Consider the following 15,902-nt stretch of genomic DNA (forward strand, 5'->3'; position numbering starts at 1 on the left):
TTTGCTATAGAGAATGTAATAAGTCTAATATGTTACTGAAGCAATAACCAATTTTTAAATACTATTAGATTAGATATATTGAAATAGGCTGCAGCCACTCCCTCAGTATTAAGGGCAAATTCAGTTAAGGACAAATGTCAGGCCTCTACGTGTACCCCTGGGGGGGGGGGGGGAATCAAAGCTCCTAATCAGGGAAGTCGTGGATGGCCAGCTTGTACATGGTAACTGCTACCTAGAAGCGGATTCATTTCTATGGGCAACCCCCCCCTCCCCCCGTTTGCTAATAGAAATGATGCCATCGGCACACTCTCACCCAACTTTACCCTGTTACACCCATTTACTCTGCTTCATCCTAAGTGAAGATATCATCGACATCCATACAACCCTGCATTAGCTGTTCATGGGTGCGATAAGTACTGGAGCATTCACAGTATGGAAACAGGGGTATGTTCAACTCAGCATTAGTCCCATAGTGATCATGTCTGTATGTATCACATTATCATAAAGTAGCAACAAATGTTTTTTTCTGGTTTCTAACATGTAGAATTGTTTTTTGCTTATTAGATTCCATACATTTAATTGTATGTTTTAACCCAGGTAGTAATGTTACTTTCTTGATTTAGAAATTCCCAATATTGAAGGAAATATGGAGTCGGCAAGAGTAATAGATATTATTCCATGGATGGAGTATGAATTTCGGGTTATAGCAACCAATACATTAGGAATTGGGGAACCAAGCATACCATCATCAAGAATTAGAACAGAGGGAGCTGGTAAGTTTGGTGTACAGCATGTTATGGCAGATCATTAATAGAATTAGTGACTGGGTGCTGGGCATGTGGATAATAAGGGGTAACTCAGCCTGGCATACCCTCTCACCAGCACTGCATTGACTATATTGATACTTTTGTATTATAAAATCCAGTTTTTATGTTTTAAAATTTTGCCAGGTGAGTTCTGTAGTTACTACTAGATTCTTCATCACATGCCCTGAAAGAACTATCGTCCCCTTTGCTTATCTGAACACCATGTCCCCATGTTCCTTCTCTGAGCATCTGTCATTATAGGCCGGAAGTATATGTCAAGCAAGTGCATGCCTTTTGATTGTTCTTCGCTTTTGTTAGACTAACAACAACATCCTTTCTCTGCCCAGTGCTTGCTGCCATCATAGAACTTGTGGGTGATTCAGTAGCCACCCTCCTTAAGCAGGTACCCAACCCAGTGGGAAGTGTTATTTAGGTCCATTCCCATCAAAGTCACACCCGTATAAAACTTAAAATAGTTTTAGATAGCCCAAATAGCCCAGTCATCCCCTCCATTTTCTACCTGTTATTTACAAACAGGCTTACTAATTGGACTAGCTTGTTAATATTGAACTGCTCCAAAATCAAACCTGTGTCTATATCAAAACCTCTGCATCTTTTGCTCTCTACATGCCAAAATCTGGACATTGAGCTTGGTCCTTGCCAGTCTAACAAAGGAGTGAAGACGATGTGGCTCGGATGTCCGGACAGTGCTAAATATTATACGATAACACTAGCCCCCAGTTTTTGACCAGATGATCATGGAGGGTGACCAGCCAGTGCTGAGTGGGCACACAGAGCTAACGTTAACCCCACATCCTCACTCCTCACTCATATACTGTACCCCTTAAGCTGCAGCAGGTACATTATATGAGATATATTCCAGAGTTTCATTAACAACTGGCATTCTGGAACCTGACACCAAAAATAGCTGAAAGTTTCCCCAGCCTCGAGGCGCTCATGTCCTTTGAAGCCATTGTCAATGCACGCACAGAAGGGAAAAATTAGTTGGAGCGACCCTATTTGAGCACTAGGAAGCCGCAACTCCAACAGCTCTGTCAAGTAAGCAGAATCAGCCTTGCCCCAGAGGATGCACAAAAAGCCTGCATTACTAAGCTGCCAGACTGGGAACATCTCAGTGACCTAGGGGAGGATGACTCTAGCGGGAATAAACTATCATTCAAAACTGAGCATGTGCATGTGAGAAGAGCATTTATTAGGGAGGCCACTAAAAAGCCTATGACCACTTCACAGAATTTTATTGTGTTAACGAGCGGTAGAGATTCCCACACAAATCACGATTAGATGATGTAAGAATACAAATCTGATCTGCCCAATCAAACTACAGTTGGATTTCATCAGGCTTGGATGAAAAACTGGTTGTCTTAAATCAGCAAGAGATTCCCAAATCAGTCTGCATGGAGCCACAGCTTTATGAGATTCCAAGGCCATGTTGGCTACAAATGCAATCATGTGTGTGGCTAGCCTAGACCCTATTTCCTTGCACCTAACATCTACCGACTACTTCAGGATTCCACTTTTGCTCTACTTCATTGACACCTGTTCATAGCTTTAGATCAGAGAGCTATTTAACCCTTACCCTGCCATGGACGTATGTGAACGCAATTCCGGTATTATCCATTCACTCTTCCAGGTTGTGCTGGAGAAAAATCTGGACTCTCCCGCACCTTCCAAGATAGTAGACAAGTATGGAAAGCATACGCAACCACAGTTAAACTACTGGCTGTGGTTGACTATAATGTCATAATGAGTATGGTACATTGTACAGATAAATATCTGACAAACTACCCCATAATTCATAATAGGGGTAAGAAATATTACCCACCTATTGGACCAAGTCATTTATTTTATAAAAAGAAAAAACATCTGCAGTTTGGTGGTGCAGCTGCTGATTGAAAATAACCATTTAGCAGAGGCCTTGATGTCCAACCAGGGTCAGCCAGGAAGCATCCCGTCCCCCTTCCAGATAACTTCCCAGAATTGTTCATCCAACAGAAGGAAAACTATTCAGCAGGAAAACATGCTGTTTGCTGCTGAAGGAGAGATGGAAGAGACAAGAAAATACATAAAGACACAAGATACTTCTGCAGAGTGTGATCTCGGACTGTGCACTGTACGGTGTTCCAAAATATATAATACAGAAAAACAATCTGCAGATTTGTTACTAAAATTGTGTTACATGAATTTTAAAGTTCTAATTCATTCATAAAAAAAATTACAACTTATCGACCCTAACTCTCTCTCAAATTACCGTCCTATCTCCCAGCTACCTTGCCCCTCCAAGCTACTGGAGAGACTTGCCTTCACTCACCTCACACACTTTCTTAACACCCACAACTTATTGGATCCACTTCAGTCAGGCTTTCGTTCCCAACACTCCACTGAGACAGCACTGACTAAGGTAGTAAATGATCTGGTCACTGCCAAGGCTAAAGGCCATTATTCACTTTTAATTTTTCTAGATCTCTCAGCTGCCTTTGACACTGTTGACCACTCTCTTCTCATACAAACACTACAATCCATAGGTCTTCAAGACACAGCCCTTTCTTGGTTCTCATCCTACCTATCTAATCGTTCTTTCACTGTTCGCTTTTCTGATTCTACCTCCACTTCACTACCTCTATCAGTTGGAGTACGACAAGGTTCAGTATTAGGTCCTCTGCTTTTCTCAATATATACCACCTCTCTTGGCAAACTAATCAGCTCTTTTGGATTTCAGTATCATCTGTACGCGGACGATACTCAAATTTACCTATCCTCCCCAGATTTGTCACCATCTGTGCTGGTCCGTGTCACTGAATGTCTCTCTGCCATTTCATCTTGGATGTCATCTCGCCACCTCAAACTTAATATATCCAAAACAGAATTAATTATATTTCCACCGGCCAATAGCAGTTACCAACCTGATATCTCTATTACTGTTGACAACTCGACAATCAACCCCACCCAACAAGCTCGCTCCCTAGGTATCATCCTTGACTCTGAACTGTCTTTTGTTCCCCACATTCAATCTGTCTCTAAATCCTGTTACATACATCTTAGAAACATAGCCAAAATTCGACCATATCTTACACAAGACACTGTAAAAACTCTAATACACGCACTCATAATTTCCCGCATTGACTATTGCAATAGTCTCCTTATTGGTCTTCCCAAAAACAGGCTCTCCCCACTACAATCCATTTTGAATGCAGCTGCAAGGTTGATCTTTCTCACCAAATGCTCAGTGTCTGCTGATCCACTCTGTCAGTCCCTCCATTGGCTGCCGGTCTTCTACTGTATTCAATTTAAAATACTTACACTCACACATAAAGCTATTAACCAAACCACACCAACATACATCTCTTCACTTATCTCAAAATATCTTCCAACCCGACATCTCCGTTCTGCACAAGATCTGCGTCTCTCATCCCCGCTCATTACTTGTTCCCATGCACGGTTACAGGACTTTTTTCGGGCTGCACCCACCCTGTGGAATGCCCTCCCACGCACAATAAGACTTTCCACTAGTTTCCAAACATTCAAGCGTTCTCTGAAAACTCACCTCTTTAGACAAGCTTATCAGATTCCAGGACCGCCCACCTAACCTTTTATAGCTTCCTATCTAACTCTCTTCTTATAGTAAACACCTATCACATCTTCTCTTTCTTCAATTTAACATCCTCCTAACCCTAGGCCAACTTTCAAGTGTGATTGGATTATACAGCCCACCAAGAATATCTGCAATTGGGCTGGACCAATTTGCAATATGTAGCACCTCTCCTTGTGTATCAACACCTATTTCCCTATAGATTGTAAGCTTGCGAGCAGGGCCCTCTTACCCTTATGTATGTCATGTATGTATGTCTTTTACAACCCAGTATAATGTTAATGTTGATTCAAATTGTAAAGCGCAACGGAATTTGTTGCGCTATGTAAGAAACTGTTAATAAATAAATAATAAATATCGAGTTATGTGGTTAAACTTGAGCACTAATGAGTATATACTGTAGATAATAAGTCTATTCAATTTGATTAATGTTGTGTTTATTCCTTATATGTAAGGATTTTTTGCATTTATACTTGGTTGCATGTGGTTTTGTTACAGCTCCCAATGTTGCTCCTGCTGATGTTGGAGGAGGAGGTGGAAGCAATCGAGAGTTAACAGTAACATGGGTGGTAAGCATATTTAGATATTAATAATATTGTCCATACAGATTTATTCATTGGCTTTTCATAATATGCACAGTAAAATATTTCTGTTTTGCAGATGTGCACTCATACACCTAGCGTCTATACACCGCATGGCGCCAGACACCTGGCACGGCTGAGACGCTCAGAGGAGTAGCATACCATAAATTTCTTTACATTTTGCGTAAACAGCTAAAAGCCACATACAGTACAGTGTACTAGAGATTCTGGGCTACGACTTTAACCGCACAGGAATTGGTGTTGCTCATGTACAGATTAAGCACTACGGAACTTGGTGTGAGGAACACTGTAGCTATTCACTTCCGAGCCCTATTTGCACAAATCCAGACTCAGTCACACAATGATGTACAAATGTCACAAATCACAGAGCTCTGCGTAGACTAGCAACACAATGCATTTCCTCACTTCCAAGGGGGTAAGTTTACTAAAGGTCGATTTTAATAAATTTCAAATTGATCTACATTGATCAACAATATGTGTTTCTGGGGCTAAATCACACATTTACTAACACTTAAAAATTAAATCAATAATTGTCTGTTAGTAAAAGTGTGATTTAGCCCCAGAAACATCAGTGTTGATCAATTTAAATAATTTTAAATAGATTAAAATCGACCTTTAGTAAATATACCCCCAGTAGTTTTATTTGTGCGTATAGGATGCCCATGTTGAGTGAAAAGCTGCCTGGCATGGTCGAGTTGCCCAGGTCCTGGAGCGCAGAGTGGGGCTGTTTGGCAAAACTTGAACAGCAGTGTATGAGGACACATCTGCATTTTCTTGTTATCTGTTTTAGCTATAAGTTTCTGGTGAGATATTCAAAAGTTTGTGAGCTCTCTTTGCTGCTCCTGTACACAGCCATCTTTCCAAATATATTCACTGGGAGGATGGTGCTGCCAAACAAGTATAGGCGGGGGTGCTGCACAGGCAGCCACAGTAGCAAATCGGCCGGTGAATGGTGTGTGGCACAGGCCCCTCTGATGCCATGATAGAGACACTCAGTGTCATGGTTATATTTACATATCCCTGACATATCTTTTTATTCCTGGAGAGGTGGAAAGTGTGAGGCTAAGGTTTTGCAAGCGTACATTGGGGGGGGATTCAGTAGCCGCAGCTGCCTCTCCCTGGTTTAACGCCTGGAGCTATTCAATTTGCATCCTGTTTTCTCACGTAGTAACCCAGCTCTAGGTATTTTATGATGCGTTGAAGTGGACATAATTGTATGTTTAAGCAAAAGCTGGAATCAGGGCTGGATTAAGAGGGGGTGGGGGCAACAGGGGCGGTCGCCCTGGGGCCCCCGCACACAGAGGGGCCCCCACATAGGGTCAGTGTGACCCTGTCAAGAACAGGTGTTCCCGGATGGGGGCTCAGCTGCCGTGGCTCTGTGTTCTACTGCATGCAGCAGCAGCAGAGTCAATACTTCTGCATATAGCGCAGAGCGAATCCCGAGTCCCTCATCGACATCATGTGACATATCACATCCGTGACTCTGATGAGGGGACAGGAGCAGCTCTGCTGGAATCAGGTGGTCAGGTGAGTAATCAGGGGTTGAGGTTGGAGGCAGTAGGCTCCATGTGACTTGGGGGAAGGGTGGGTAGGCTCCATGTGGATTGGGGAGGCTCTGTGAGGTTTGGGGGGGATATGCTCTGTGTGGCTTGAATGGGGCCTCCAAAAGCCTTAATCTGGCCCTGGCTGGAATGGATAGTCAAAATAAAACTGAATGATGAAAAATATAATATGAAAAATTAAGTATCTGGTATTAAATGTCCTGCTCCAAAGTTCTACCCTTTGTTAATAGCTTTTTTGGTGGCTTATGTTTGAAAAAAACTATGCATGAATTGTATTCCATCACATACTCAGCTTGTTTACTGACTGTTATCATGTAGTTAAAAAGTAACTACTAGAGATGGCTGTTCCAACTTCTTTACACTCTGGGTAACCGCTCATTCCAAACACAACAGGAAATCGACAGCAAGGTTTAATTGTATTTGAAGTAAGAGGCAGCGGGATAATTACTAATGCTTATTATCTGCAGGTCATTGGATAATGCATTTGGGAATTAAATATTTCTTTCTTTCTACAGCCCTTAGCACGGGAATATCATTATGGTGACAATTTTGGCTATATCGTTGCCTTTAAACCTTTCTCTGAAAATGAATGGAGGAAAGTAACAGTTACCAATCCTGAAAGTGGTCGATATGTACATAAAGATGACACTATTACTCCTGCTACTCAGTTTCAAGTAAAAGTAAAAGCCTTCAATAAAATAGGAGATGGCCCATTCAGCAGCACGGCTATAATTCAGTCAGCAGATGAAGGTAAGAAACATTTACTGTCCCTGCTTTTGTGCAATTCAATCAAAATACTTTGGGTTATTTTTAAGATGAGATATTAGACCTGAACATGAACTTGTAACATATCCTTAACCACTTGCCTGATGCGACCACGCCAAGCTGGGTTTTCTCTGACATGGTTGCATAGAATCTTCTTGGCAGCCAATGGGATCACACAGCTCAGTATGCTTCCCTGCAGCCCCGGCTCCACCCTCAGGCTCCTCCTCCCATCCCCAGTTGGACACGGTGTTGGCCAGCGATTGGCCAACACTTCATGTGTGTGCAGTGGAAATTAGCTCACAGAACTTGTTGCTCTGTGAACTGCAGTTCCTCTGAATGATACAGTACTTGGCAGATCAGTAAGTGCAATCATAGTGCACAAAATGTTATTTTGTGCACTATGATTGTACTTATTTATCATATAAGTACTTTATCATTCAGAGGAACTTCAGTTCACAGAGTTACAGGTTCTGTGTGCATATATACACTGTAGGCACTGCTGTACATGTTCACTGCAGTGCAGTTTCTACTCCTCATAGGAATGCCCATGCTATACAGTCTTCTCACAGAACTGTCTACTGAAAGAAAAAAGGTTTTGTTATTAAAATAGTGTTACATAAGTATTCTATACATTCTAAATAGTTTTAAAGTTCTACTTAAATTAAAATAAATTGCCATTTTAGGAATTGTACCAACTCGATTGTTGTATTCGCTGTGTGGATACTCCACCACACACCTTCCATCAGCTATGGGATGCACTGCAGTCAGCATGGCTCCAGATACCCGTGCCAACCTACCAGCACCTTATTGAGTCACTCCCAGCCCGTCTAGCTGCTGTCCACGGCGGTTACTCTGGCTATTAGCTGGTGGTCATAATAATGTGACTGTGTATATTAAAGATGGCGTCCGACGGACAGCCACTGGCGCTGAAATTTCTACTCACAGCCCCCTGAGTTGGCGAGCAGAAATTATCAAAAAGTTTGAGCATTCAAACAGGACTTTTCATGGGTGCGACAATGTCCCATCATTTTGACAGGCTGCTATCTAGTTACACATAAAAATCATTCATTTAATTTTTGTCCCTGCTTGCTATGGTAAAATTAATCTTGACCTGCCCAAATCATTTGATGCCGTATGTTGACTTGTGTAGTGTGGCACAAGGTGTGTTTATATTATACCCTCACTATGAGCTGGTATCATCATAGTAATCACCCCTTCCTCCTCATTGGTGGACAGAGGGGAAGGTAACAACGTAAATGAAGACAGCACATATTGTGTTCTGTCCTGCTGTCCCCGGCACATCTGACCTCACACAATAGAAGTGATGGGCAGAGGAGCTGGAACCCCTGCATTTGATTCAAATGATATACAGCAACATAAATAAACTAAAGCTGCAATTATAAAGAAATAGATTTTTTGTACCTTGGTGCTATTTTTGTAACGGTTGGCAAAGTTAGTTTGGTATATATAACTAGGGGCCTGATTAATTTCTGATCGCAACTGCGATTACACACGCAATCGGCCAATTGTTGCGTTCTGCGCATGCATATGCACGTGCGTGAACCGGCCATTGCTATTGGGACTGTGGGCCTGATTCAGAGCCGCACGCAAAAAGCGTGCGCTCACTCTGAATCAGGGCGGCCGCTTTTTAAAAAAAATCCGGCCTCCTGGTCGCTCGCATAGCTGTCCACCCACAGCTATTGCGAGCGACCAGGTGATGGTCGCGACCAGAGCGGCCAGGTGATGGTCGCGACCATCGCGACCATCGGGCTTGCAACGAGACCCTTGTGGTAGGGCCTGATTCAGAGCCGGATGCTCTGAAAGAGCGCACGCTCTGAATCAGGGCATTCTTTTTTTTGTTTTTGTGCGGCCTCCTGGCCGCTCACTTAGCTGTGTGTGACCACCCACAGCTATTGCGAGCGGCCAGGTGATGGTCGCGATGGTCTCGACCATCGAGACCATCGGGGCTTGCGACGAGACCCTTGTGGTAGGGTCTCGTTTGTGCAAACACCAGTGAGCTTTCGGCTCTAATAGAGCCGGAAGCTCACCCACTGATATCACTCGTGATGTCAGTGGGGCCGCCCCCAAATGGCAGGCATTCCTTCGGGAACACCTCCGTTTGGCCAGCCACCCCCCTGCCCGCCTCAACAACGACAGCCCCTGCCCGCATCAACATCGACAGCCGCCCCTTTTAGATGCGAGCACCGGAGCGAGTGCTTTTTGCGCTCGCTCCGGGGCTCGCGCAGTGTGCACACTGGCCCACAATCGACCCGCTTGCAAGCGGGTCTGAATCAGGCCCTGTGATCGCAGTGACTAAGCAGACCTATCGTAGAGTGATTGACAGGAAGTGCCGTTTGTGGGTGGTGACGGGGGGGTGGTCGGAGAAATGCAGGCATGATAGTGCGTTTGAACGCCGTTGCAAGGGCGTGCATAAATTATCCACTGCGATGCCGGACGCAGCCTGAGCACTCATAGCGTGCAATGAAATTAGCAATTCCTGAGTAAGTAACGCGTTGGAGACACAGATCAGCACCATTCCCGCAATCAGCAACAACTTTGACAAGTACCCTGAAGTCTTCTCAGCAGCAAACTGAGTGGAGGCGCTGCAAAGGACGCTGAGCCTGGGCACCGCATGATGTCATGAGAACACGGCACCCGGAAGTCTCACGGCCAGACAGTGAAACCTGCATTACAGTCCACGCAGACGAAGAAGCGCGGACACAGACAGAGGCGCAGGACACCAACGACCAGAAACAACCGGACAGAGGACACAGCACACCAGGAGGTGAGCACAGAGGGCGCGGAGGTTAAGTTGGTTCACCTGGGGGCACGGGACGCCGCCCCACCAGAACACAACTTATTCAACCTTGCGCATACACCAGGTGACATTCAATAATTAACTATATACCACACCAATTCCAGGAAGGCATACAAGTGTGCTATTTTTACACCTTACATTGGAAGTACACAGAACACTTACAGTACATTTATTCTCATGTGCCACTGCACCATATGCATATCAAATATGTGCTTAACCCATCATTGCATTTTATAAATACATACGTTGTGTTCCATTCATATATTCCCTATTTGAACATAGGGTCTAGTGATATATTTTTCCAGGAGCATTGTGACTCCAAATACAATAAATATACTTCATATATATGACTTTCTTTCTGATTATACCCATGCTTATTCAACAAGGTGGTCATAACTAGATACAAGATACAATAAGTTAACTAAAACCTACGACCATCACGCTAAAAAACGCAAGAGTGGACGCCTCGCAAGTTAAGCTGCTCCTAAAAGGTACATTACACGACTCAAATTTTCCATAAGAGCGCTATTGTACACATCCTACAATTTCTGTGTAAGGTCAGACCTTGTGCAAGTGTGCGTGAGGCTGAGATTGTACTCGATAGTACCGATGGTTTCGCAGTCTTGCTAAACATTACAGATGTGTGTAAGGTAAAGTGGGCGTCCTTATGTAGGGCAGTGGCGGCATAGCGATCGCAATGGATTAGCATACTATCGCATTGAGACTGCGTGTGTAATCACTATTGCAATTGGTAATGAATCAGGCCCTAAATACCATCATCTGTTTTATGCAATGTCTGGAGAAGATGGAGCATTTTTTTTTTTAAATCTCTTTATTTATGAAAATGTAAGACAAACATATAATAGACAAAAGCATACACAGCATAAAAAGTACAGTAGTACAGTTACATTAACAGTGCCATACAACGAGGTATACTGTGTGCATACTACAAAAGATAAACAATTCACTTTTGTTTTTGTGTTGTTAGAAACCATTTGTTATTGATTACAAAACAGTAAATATGGTGACAATGTAAATGGGGGTAAGGAGAACATAAAGGAAAGTGGGAAGAAAATAAGGCAATCACAGATTATAATATACAGAATATGCGTGAGCAGATAGGAGGCAATGAACCAAAATCCTGTGGTAAATGCAATAATTATAACTACTTGGTACCAAGGACCCCAGATGAAATGAAATGTATCCATCTTGTCATGAAGCAAGGCTGTGATATATTCCATGGAGGTTATATACCAAATCCTGTTAATGGGTATTGGCAGTATTGGAGGGGCAGAAGGGTGTTTCCAATGCGCAGCTATTAACAATTTGGCAGCACTGAATATATGACTGCAAAGTTTATTTGTAGGTTTAGAAGCTCCCGTCATTGGCTTATATAATAAAATAAAGAAGGAAGAGAGGCCAGTCACCAGTCACCGTGCTACTAAGAGAAAGGACCTCCTTCCAGTAAGATACAATCACAGGGCATTCCCACAAGATATGTATGAAAGTACCTTTGTGCCCGCAATGTTTCCAGCAGTGGTCTGAGGAAGAGGGGAAGATACAGTAAACTGCACTGTATCTCTCCCTCTTCCTCAGACCACTGCTGGAAACATTGTGGGCACAAAAGGTACCATATACCAGCGTGTATGAATTTTATGAGTTTTCCCAAATGTTGGTATTGATAGATGTCATAGTTACCTGCTGTCTGATGTTTAACCAATCTTCCTCTTCAAGAGTTACCCCTACATCTTGTTCCCAAGCACGTTCGAAGGGCTCTTTAAACTCAGGAGGTGGAAAGGTCAAAAGAACATATAAAATGGAAATAGCACCCCTACGGCCTGGGTCATAAAGGACTAAGGGGTCTATTTACTAAGCAGTGTTAGGAGAAGGGAAAAGTGATAAGGTGCCAGCCAATCCCCTCCTAACTGCCATCTCACAGGCTGTGTTTGAAAAATGACAGTTGGGAGCCGATTGGCTGACACCTTATCACTTTTCACTCTTCACTTTTCACTTCTCCTAACACTGCTTAGTAAATAGACCCTAACATTTCTAAACCTCCAGGTTCTTTCCTTGCACATTTTGCCCCCTGGGTCTGGGGGAATCTAATATGAAACATCAAAGCCTCCACAGCTGTTGAGGTCTGCTAGCAGTATTTTAATAAAAGGTGTTGCTTTATAGGACTGGCTCTTATTGCTAAAACTGCGCCATTATCCAGAGATACAAACACTTTACAGTAAATCAGTTTGTTTATTTTTAATGGGGAATAAAAGGAATGAATTAACAGGGTCATACAAGGATTTTCTTTACAATTTGTAGCTGTTGCCTCATATTACAGCAACATCACTCACATAATTTTTCATCATTTTGTAAAGGTTTGAATTTTTTATTGAATTTACAAAGTATGTTAATGATAAAATCATCATAGGTCATCTACCTATTTCTTATATCCTTATATATCCTCTTATTTCTCAATCTGGTTGTGAGCTACTGTACTATTTGTCTGTCCCCTCTTCCTAGCACCAACAGAACCCCCTACAGGGATGAAAGTTTTAGGAACACCAACATCTACTGAAGTATCTATATCATGGCAGCCAGTGATTGGACAAACTATTCTAGGATACCAGGTGAGATTTCTAGTAATGAATATGCAACACATGAAAATGTAATGTTTGTTATAGGGCCCATAGCCGTGTGTGTTTTTAGTTTGTGTTTTGTCTGATTCTGTCCCTGATACTCCACAATAAATTACATATCTGGCTTTATAACATACATTAGGCTACAACATGCTGACAAACACATGAACTCTAATCTTATGGCTAAGGATTTTGAACTGTAAATAATCCTTCAATGAATACCAAGTAATGCCTGACTTACTCTTTCATATTTAGTGGCTAAGCTAGTTTTTACATCTCAGAATATCAGTATTTCTAACCTTAATATGACAGCTCCAAGCAGACATAGCTCAATAGTAATCTATTTATGCAGAACAGGTCATTTTAGTGCATGGTTTCATCTGATTCCTTGTGTACCCTGGGTCATCCACAGACAAAATTGTTCTTGTAGGAAAATTATTTCCACTTCAGCAACTATACATATTTTTCTACATTATATTGGACAACATTTCCAAGTTCTTTTAGATAATTATTTGATATTATTAAAAGAGAAGCAGCTAAATTTAACAAAATATAGAGTGAAGCAAGTGTGGGTTACAGTTACCATATTTAAACATCATATATTCTGAGATAAATACCAAATTATAGATAATAGTCTATTTACATACATGCTACATTTTAGTCTACAATATTTTTATAACGATCATACAAAATTATAGATACATTACATAGATCTCGCTGGGGAATATCTACATGTAGTCAAATATTAATACAGTTATCCATAATGCCAGTGGTATAAGGGCGACTCGCATCAGTGCTAGCAATCCATCAAGTTAGGGATCAGTGAAACAAAAAGAATGATTAGGAAAATTGTTTGAGAAAGTTCCAATTTAGAGACTTATTTACAGCTTAACAGCAATTCTAGAACATAATATTATATGGAAGTGATGTCATTGGGACCTTTAAACCACGTGCTTTAAAAAAATATCCTTTTTGTTCACAGATCCGTTACTGGCGCACTCAAGACAAACAAACTGCAGCGCACAGACTGCAGCTGGAAAGTTTATATACTGTAGTCAAGATTGAAGGATTGTTGCCAAATACCCTCTATCATTCAGATGTTTGTGCATACAACAGCGCAGGGGATGGGCCTAGAAGCCATAGCTTCACTTTCCACACCAGCAAAGCACGTAAGGCCAAAACTTTACACTATTATTTTGTTGGCTCATTAAAAGCTGTTAGTTTCATACTTATATATGATTATATCATGTTGTCGAACAATTAGATGCACACACATATGCACACATAAAGATTTGTGTGTTACTGTCACTTACACATACTTGTGCCTAAATAGGTGGTTAAAGGTTTTTCTTTATTAGGCTGAGTGTGTAAGGTGAAGGCTAGTGTGGTGCAGTGAAATCGTGCACTTTCCTTGCTCCACCTGCCCTTACCTTCAGGCTACTCGATATGGATGACTGGCGGACTGACAGCGGCATCCCGATGTAAGGACACTAACCCTCCTTCTCTCGCCCCCTAACCCTCCCCCAGTGGTGCCTAACCCTAACCTCCCCCCTGTGAGCCGGGCTCCAAAGGTCTTCTGATTCCACTCTCCGGCATCCACTTTGCCCAGGTCTTCGTCCACTCTCTCTAGATGGACTGGCCAGTCTTCCGATGTGGCTGACTTCTTCCTCTGGGCTCCTGGGACAAAGCATAATGTTGGTGAGAGCCTGGACTTTTCTCCACAAACTTCAGCGCCAGGGAATATTCTTCCTCCATGGTGTTCTTCCTCGCTTTCACCAGTTTCTCTACCACCTTGCCATCTTGCAATCTCTTCAGTTCAGCCTCACTGGCTTCTCCTCTCCCCTTCTGAACTCGCTCATCAGTGATCATCCAGTCTTTATCCCATGGACAGTTTCGAAGCTCATGCCCTAGACTTTTACAGGGTTCACACTAGGGTTCTTCCTGTACAGTATCCCTCTTGTTGCAGCAATACACCACTTGTAGCATTTTGGTGATCTCTTCTGGGTGCAGTCTCCAATTCCTCCTAAGGACATTCATGGGCAAAATGTACAAGCCGTTGACACTTCCAGCAACGAATCAACGCAATCATCTTCTTCTTGAAGTCCTTCTCCCAGTCCTGTCCAGGGTTCATATCAGTCTTCCAGGGATGTGCCACAGCCAGCTGTAATTGGCTGCTTGTTTAATAAATATTGAGCACAAAATCCCAGCAGCAATCAACAGTCAACTCTGAATCAATTGTTTCCATCAAGCCCTATGTTTATGTTTGTCTTTTAACCATTTACAAAACTATGAACATTGATTACATATGTGTTTGTCATTTTCATTTGAGCATATTGTTAGATTGTACAGTTGTATTGTATTAAAATATTAACATTTATGTGTAAACTATAAGAACATCACCTTGCCACCCTAAAGGGCCAGCACTACAGGTCAAGTATATAAAAGTTGTCAGGTTTGCCAGTTTTTTGCATCAAAACATTTATAAACCCATGCTTATAGGGAGCAATCTCAAGGGGTAAAGTTTATTATAGTGCTATAAACAGAAATAGAGAAGTCAGCTACTGTAGGTAGCATCCTCGAGGAAATGGACATAGACATTCAATTTTGGAGGCAACACATATGTCAAGAGTACCACAGAGGATAGATAGATTTGAGCACCATCTGCATAGAAGTGATAAATAAGATAGTTGTGTCCAGCGCTAACCTTATATGTTTCTATGAGGTTAGCGCTGGACACAACTATCTTATTTATACTTTACTCCCTGAGTCTGGACAACTCTGTGCCCAGCAGCTTCCGGTACTATTGGTCTAGATACTGTAGCGCTGGTGTGCTCATCCTAGATTAATATGCGTTGAAGTGATACTGAACATCAAAGAAGTTTACTATCATTGTGATACAACATTAGATAAAGCAAAGAGGCCCAGGAGAAAGTAATGTCCTATAGACTTAACAATGATGTAATAAGTGAAGTCTCTGTGGGGTGTAAATAATGAAGACCTAAATGAAGAGGATCCAATAGGTTTTATGATAAAGGAAAGTGTATAAGGCAAGTGTGGACAAGCCTCTTCAGAAACTTGCAGATAACATGTACTTGAGAGTTGGGACTGT

General features: G+C 42.2%; 1 protein-coding gene across 1 annotated transcript in view; it reads left to right on the top strand.

The window, feature by feature from the left end:
• Positions 1 to 15,902, top strand: part of CNTN1 (contactin 1) — a 222,663-nt gene that overhangs the window by 197,467 nt on the left and 9,294 nt on the right. Inside the window, exons 17-21 of the mRNA XM_088457904.1 lie at positions 624 to 773; positions 4,912 to 4,982; positions 7,093 to 7,327; positions 12,678 to 12,784; positions 13,776 to 13,962. Coding sequence (XP_088314030.1) covers positions 624 to 773; positions 4,912 to 4,982; positions 7,093 to 7,327; positions 12,678 to 12,784; positions 13,776 to 13,962 — 750 coding nt within the window. The remainder of the gene's footprint in view (positions 1 to 623; positions 774 to 4,911; positions 4,983 to 7,092; positions 7,328 to 12,677; positions 12,785 to 13,775; positions 13,963 to 15,902) is intronic.

This window comes from Taudactylus pleione, unplaced genomic scaffold (genome assembly GCF_031769625.1).
Source record: "Taudactylus pleione unplaced genomic scaffold, aTauple2 ptg000041l, whole genome shotgun sequence".
In the NCBI taxonomy this organism is placed as follows: Eukaryota; Metazoa; Chordata; class Amphibia; order Anura; family Myobatrachidae; genus Taudactylus; species Taudactylus pleione.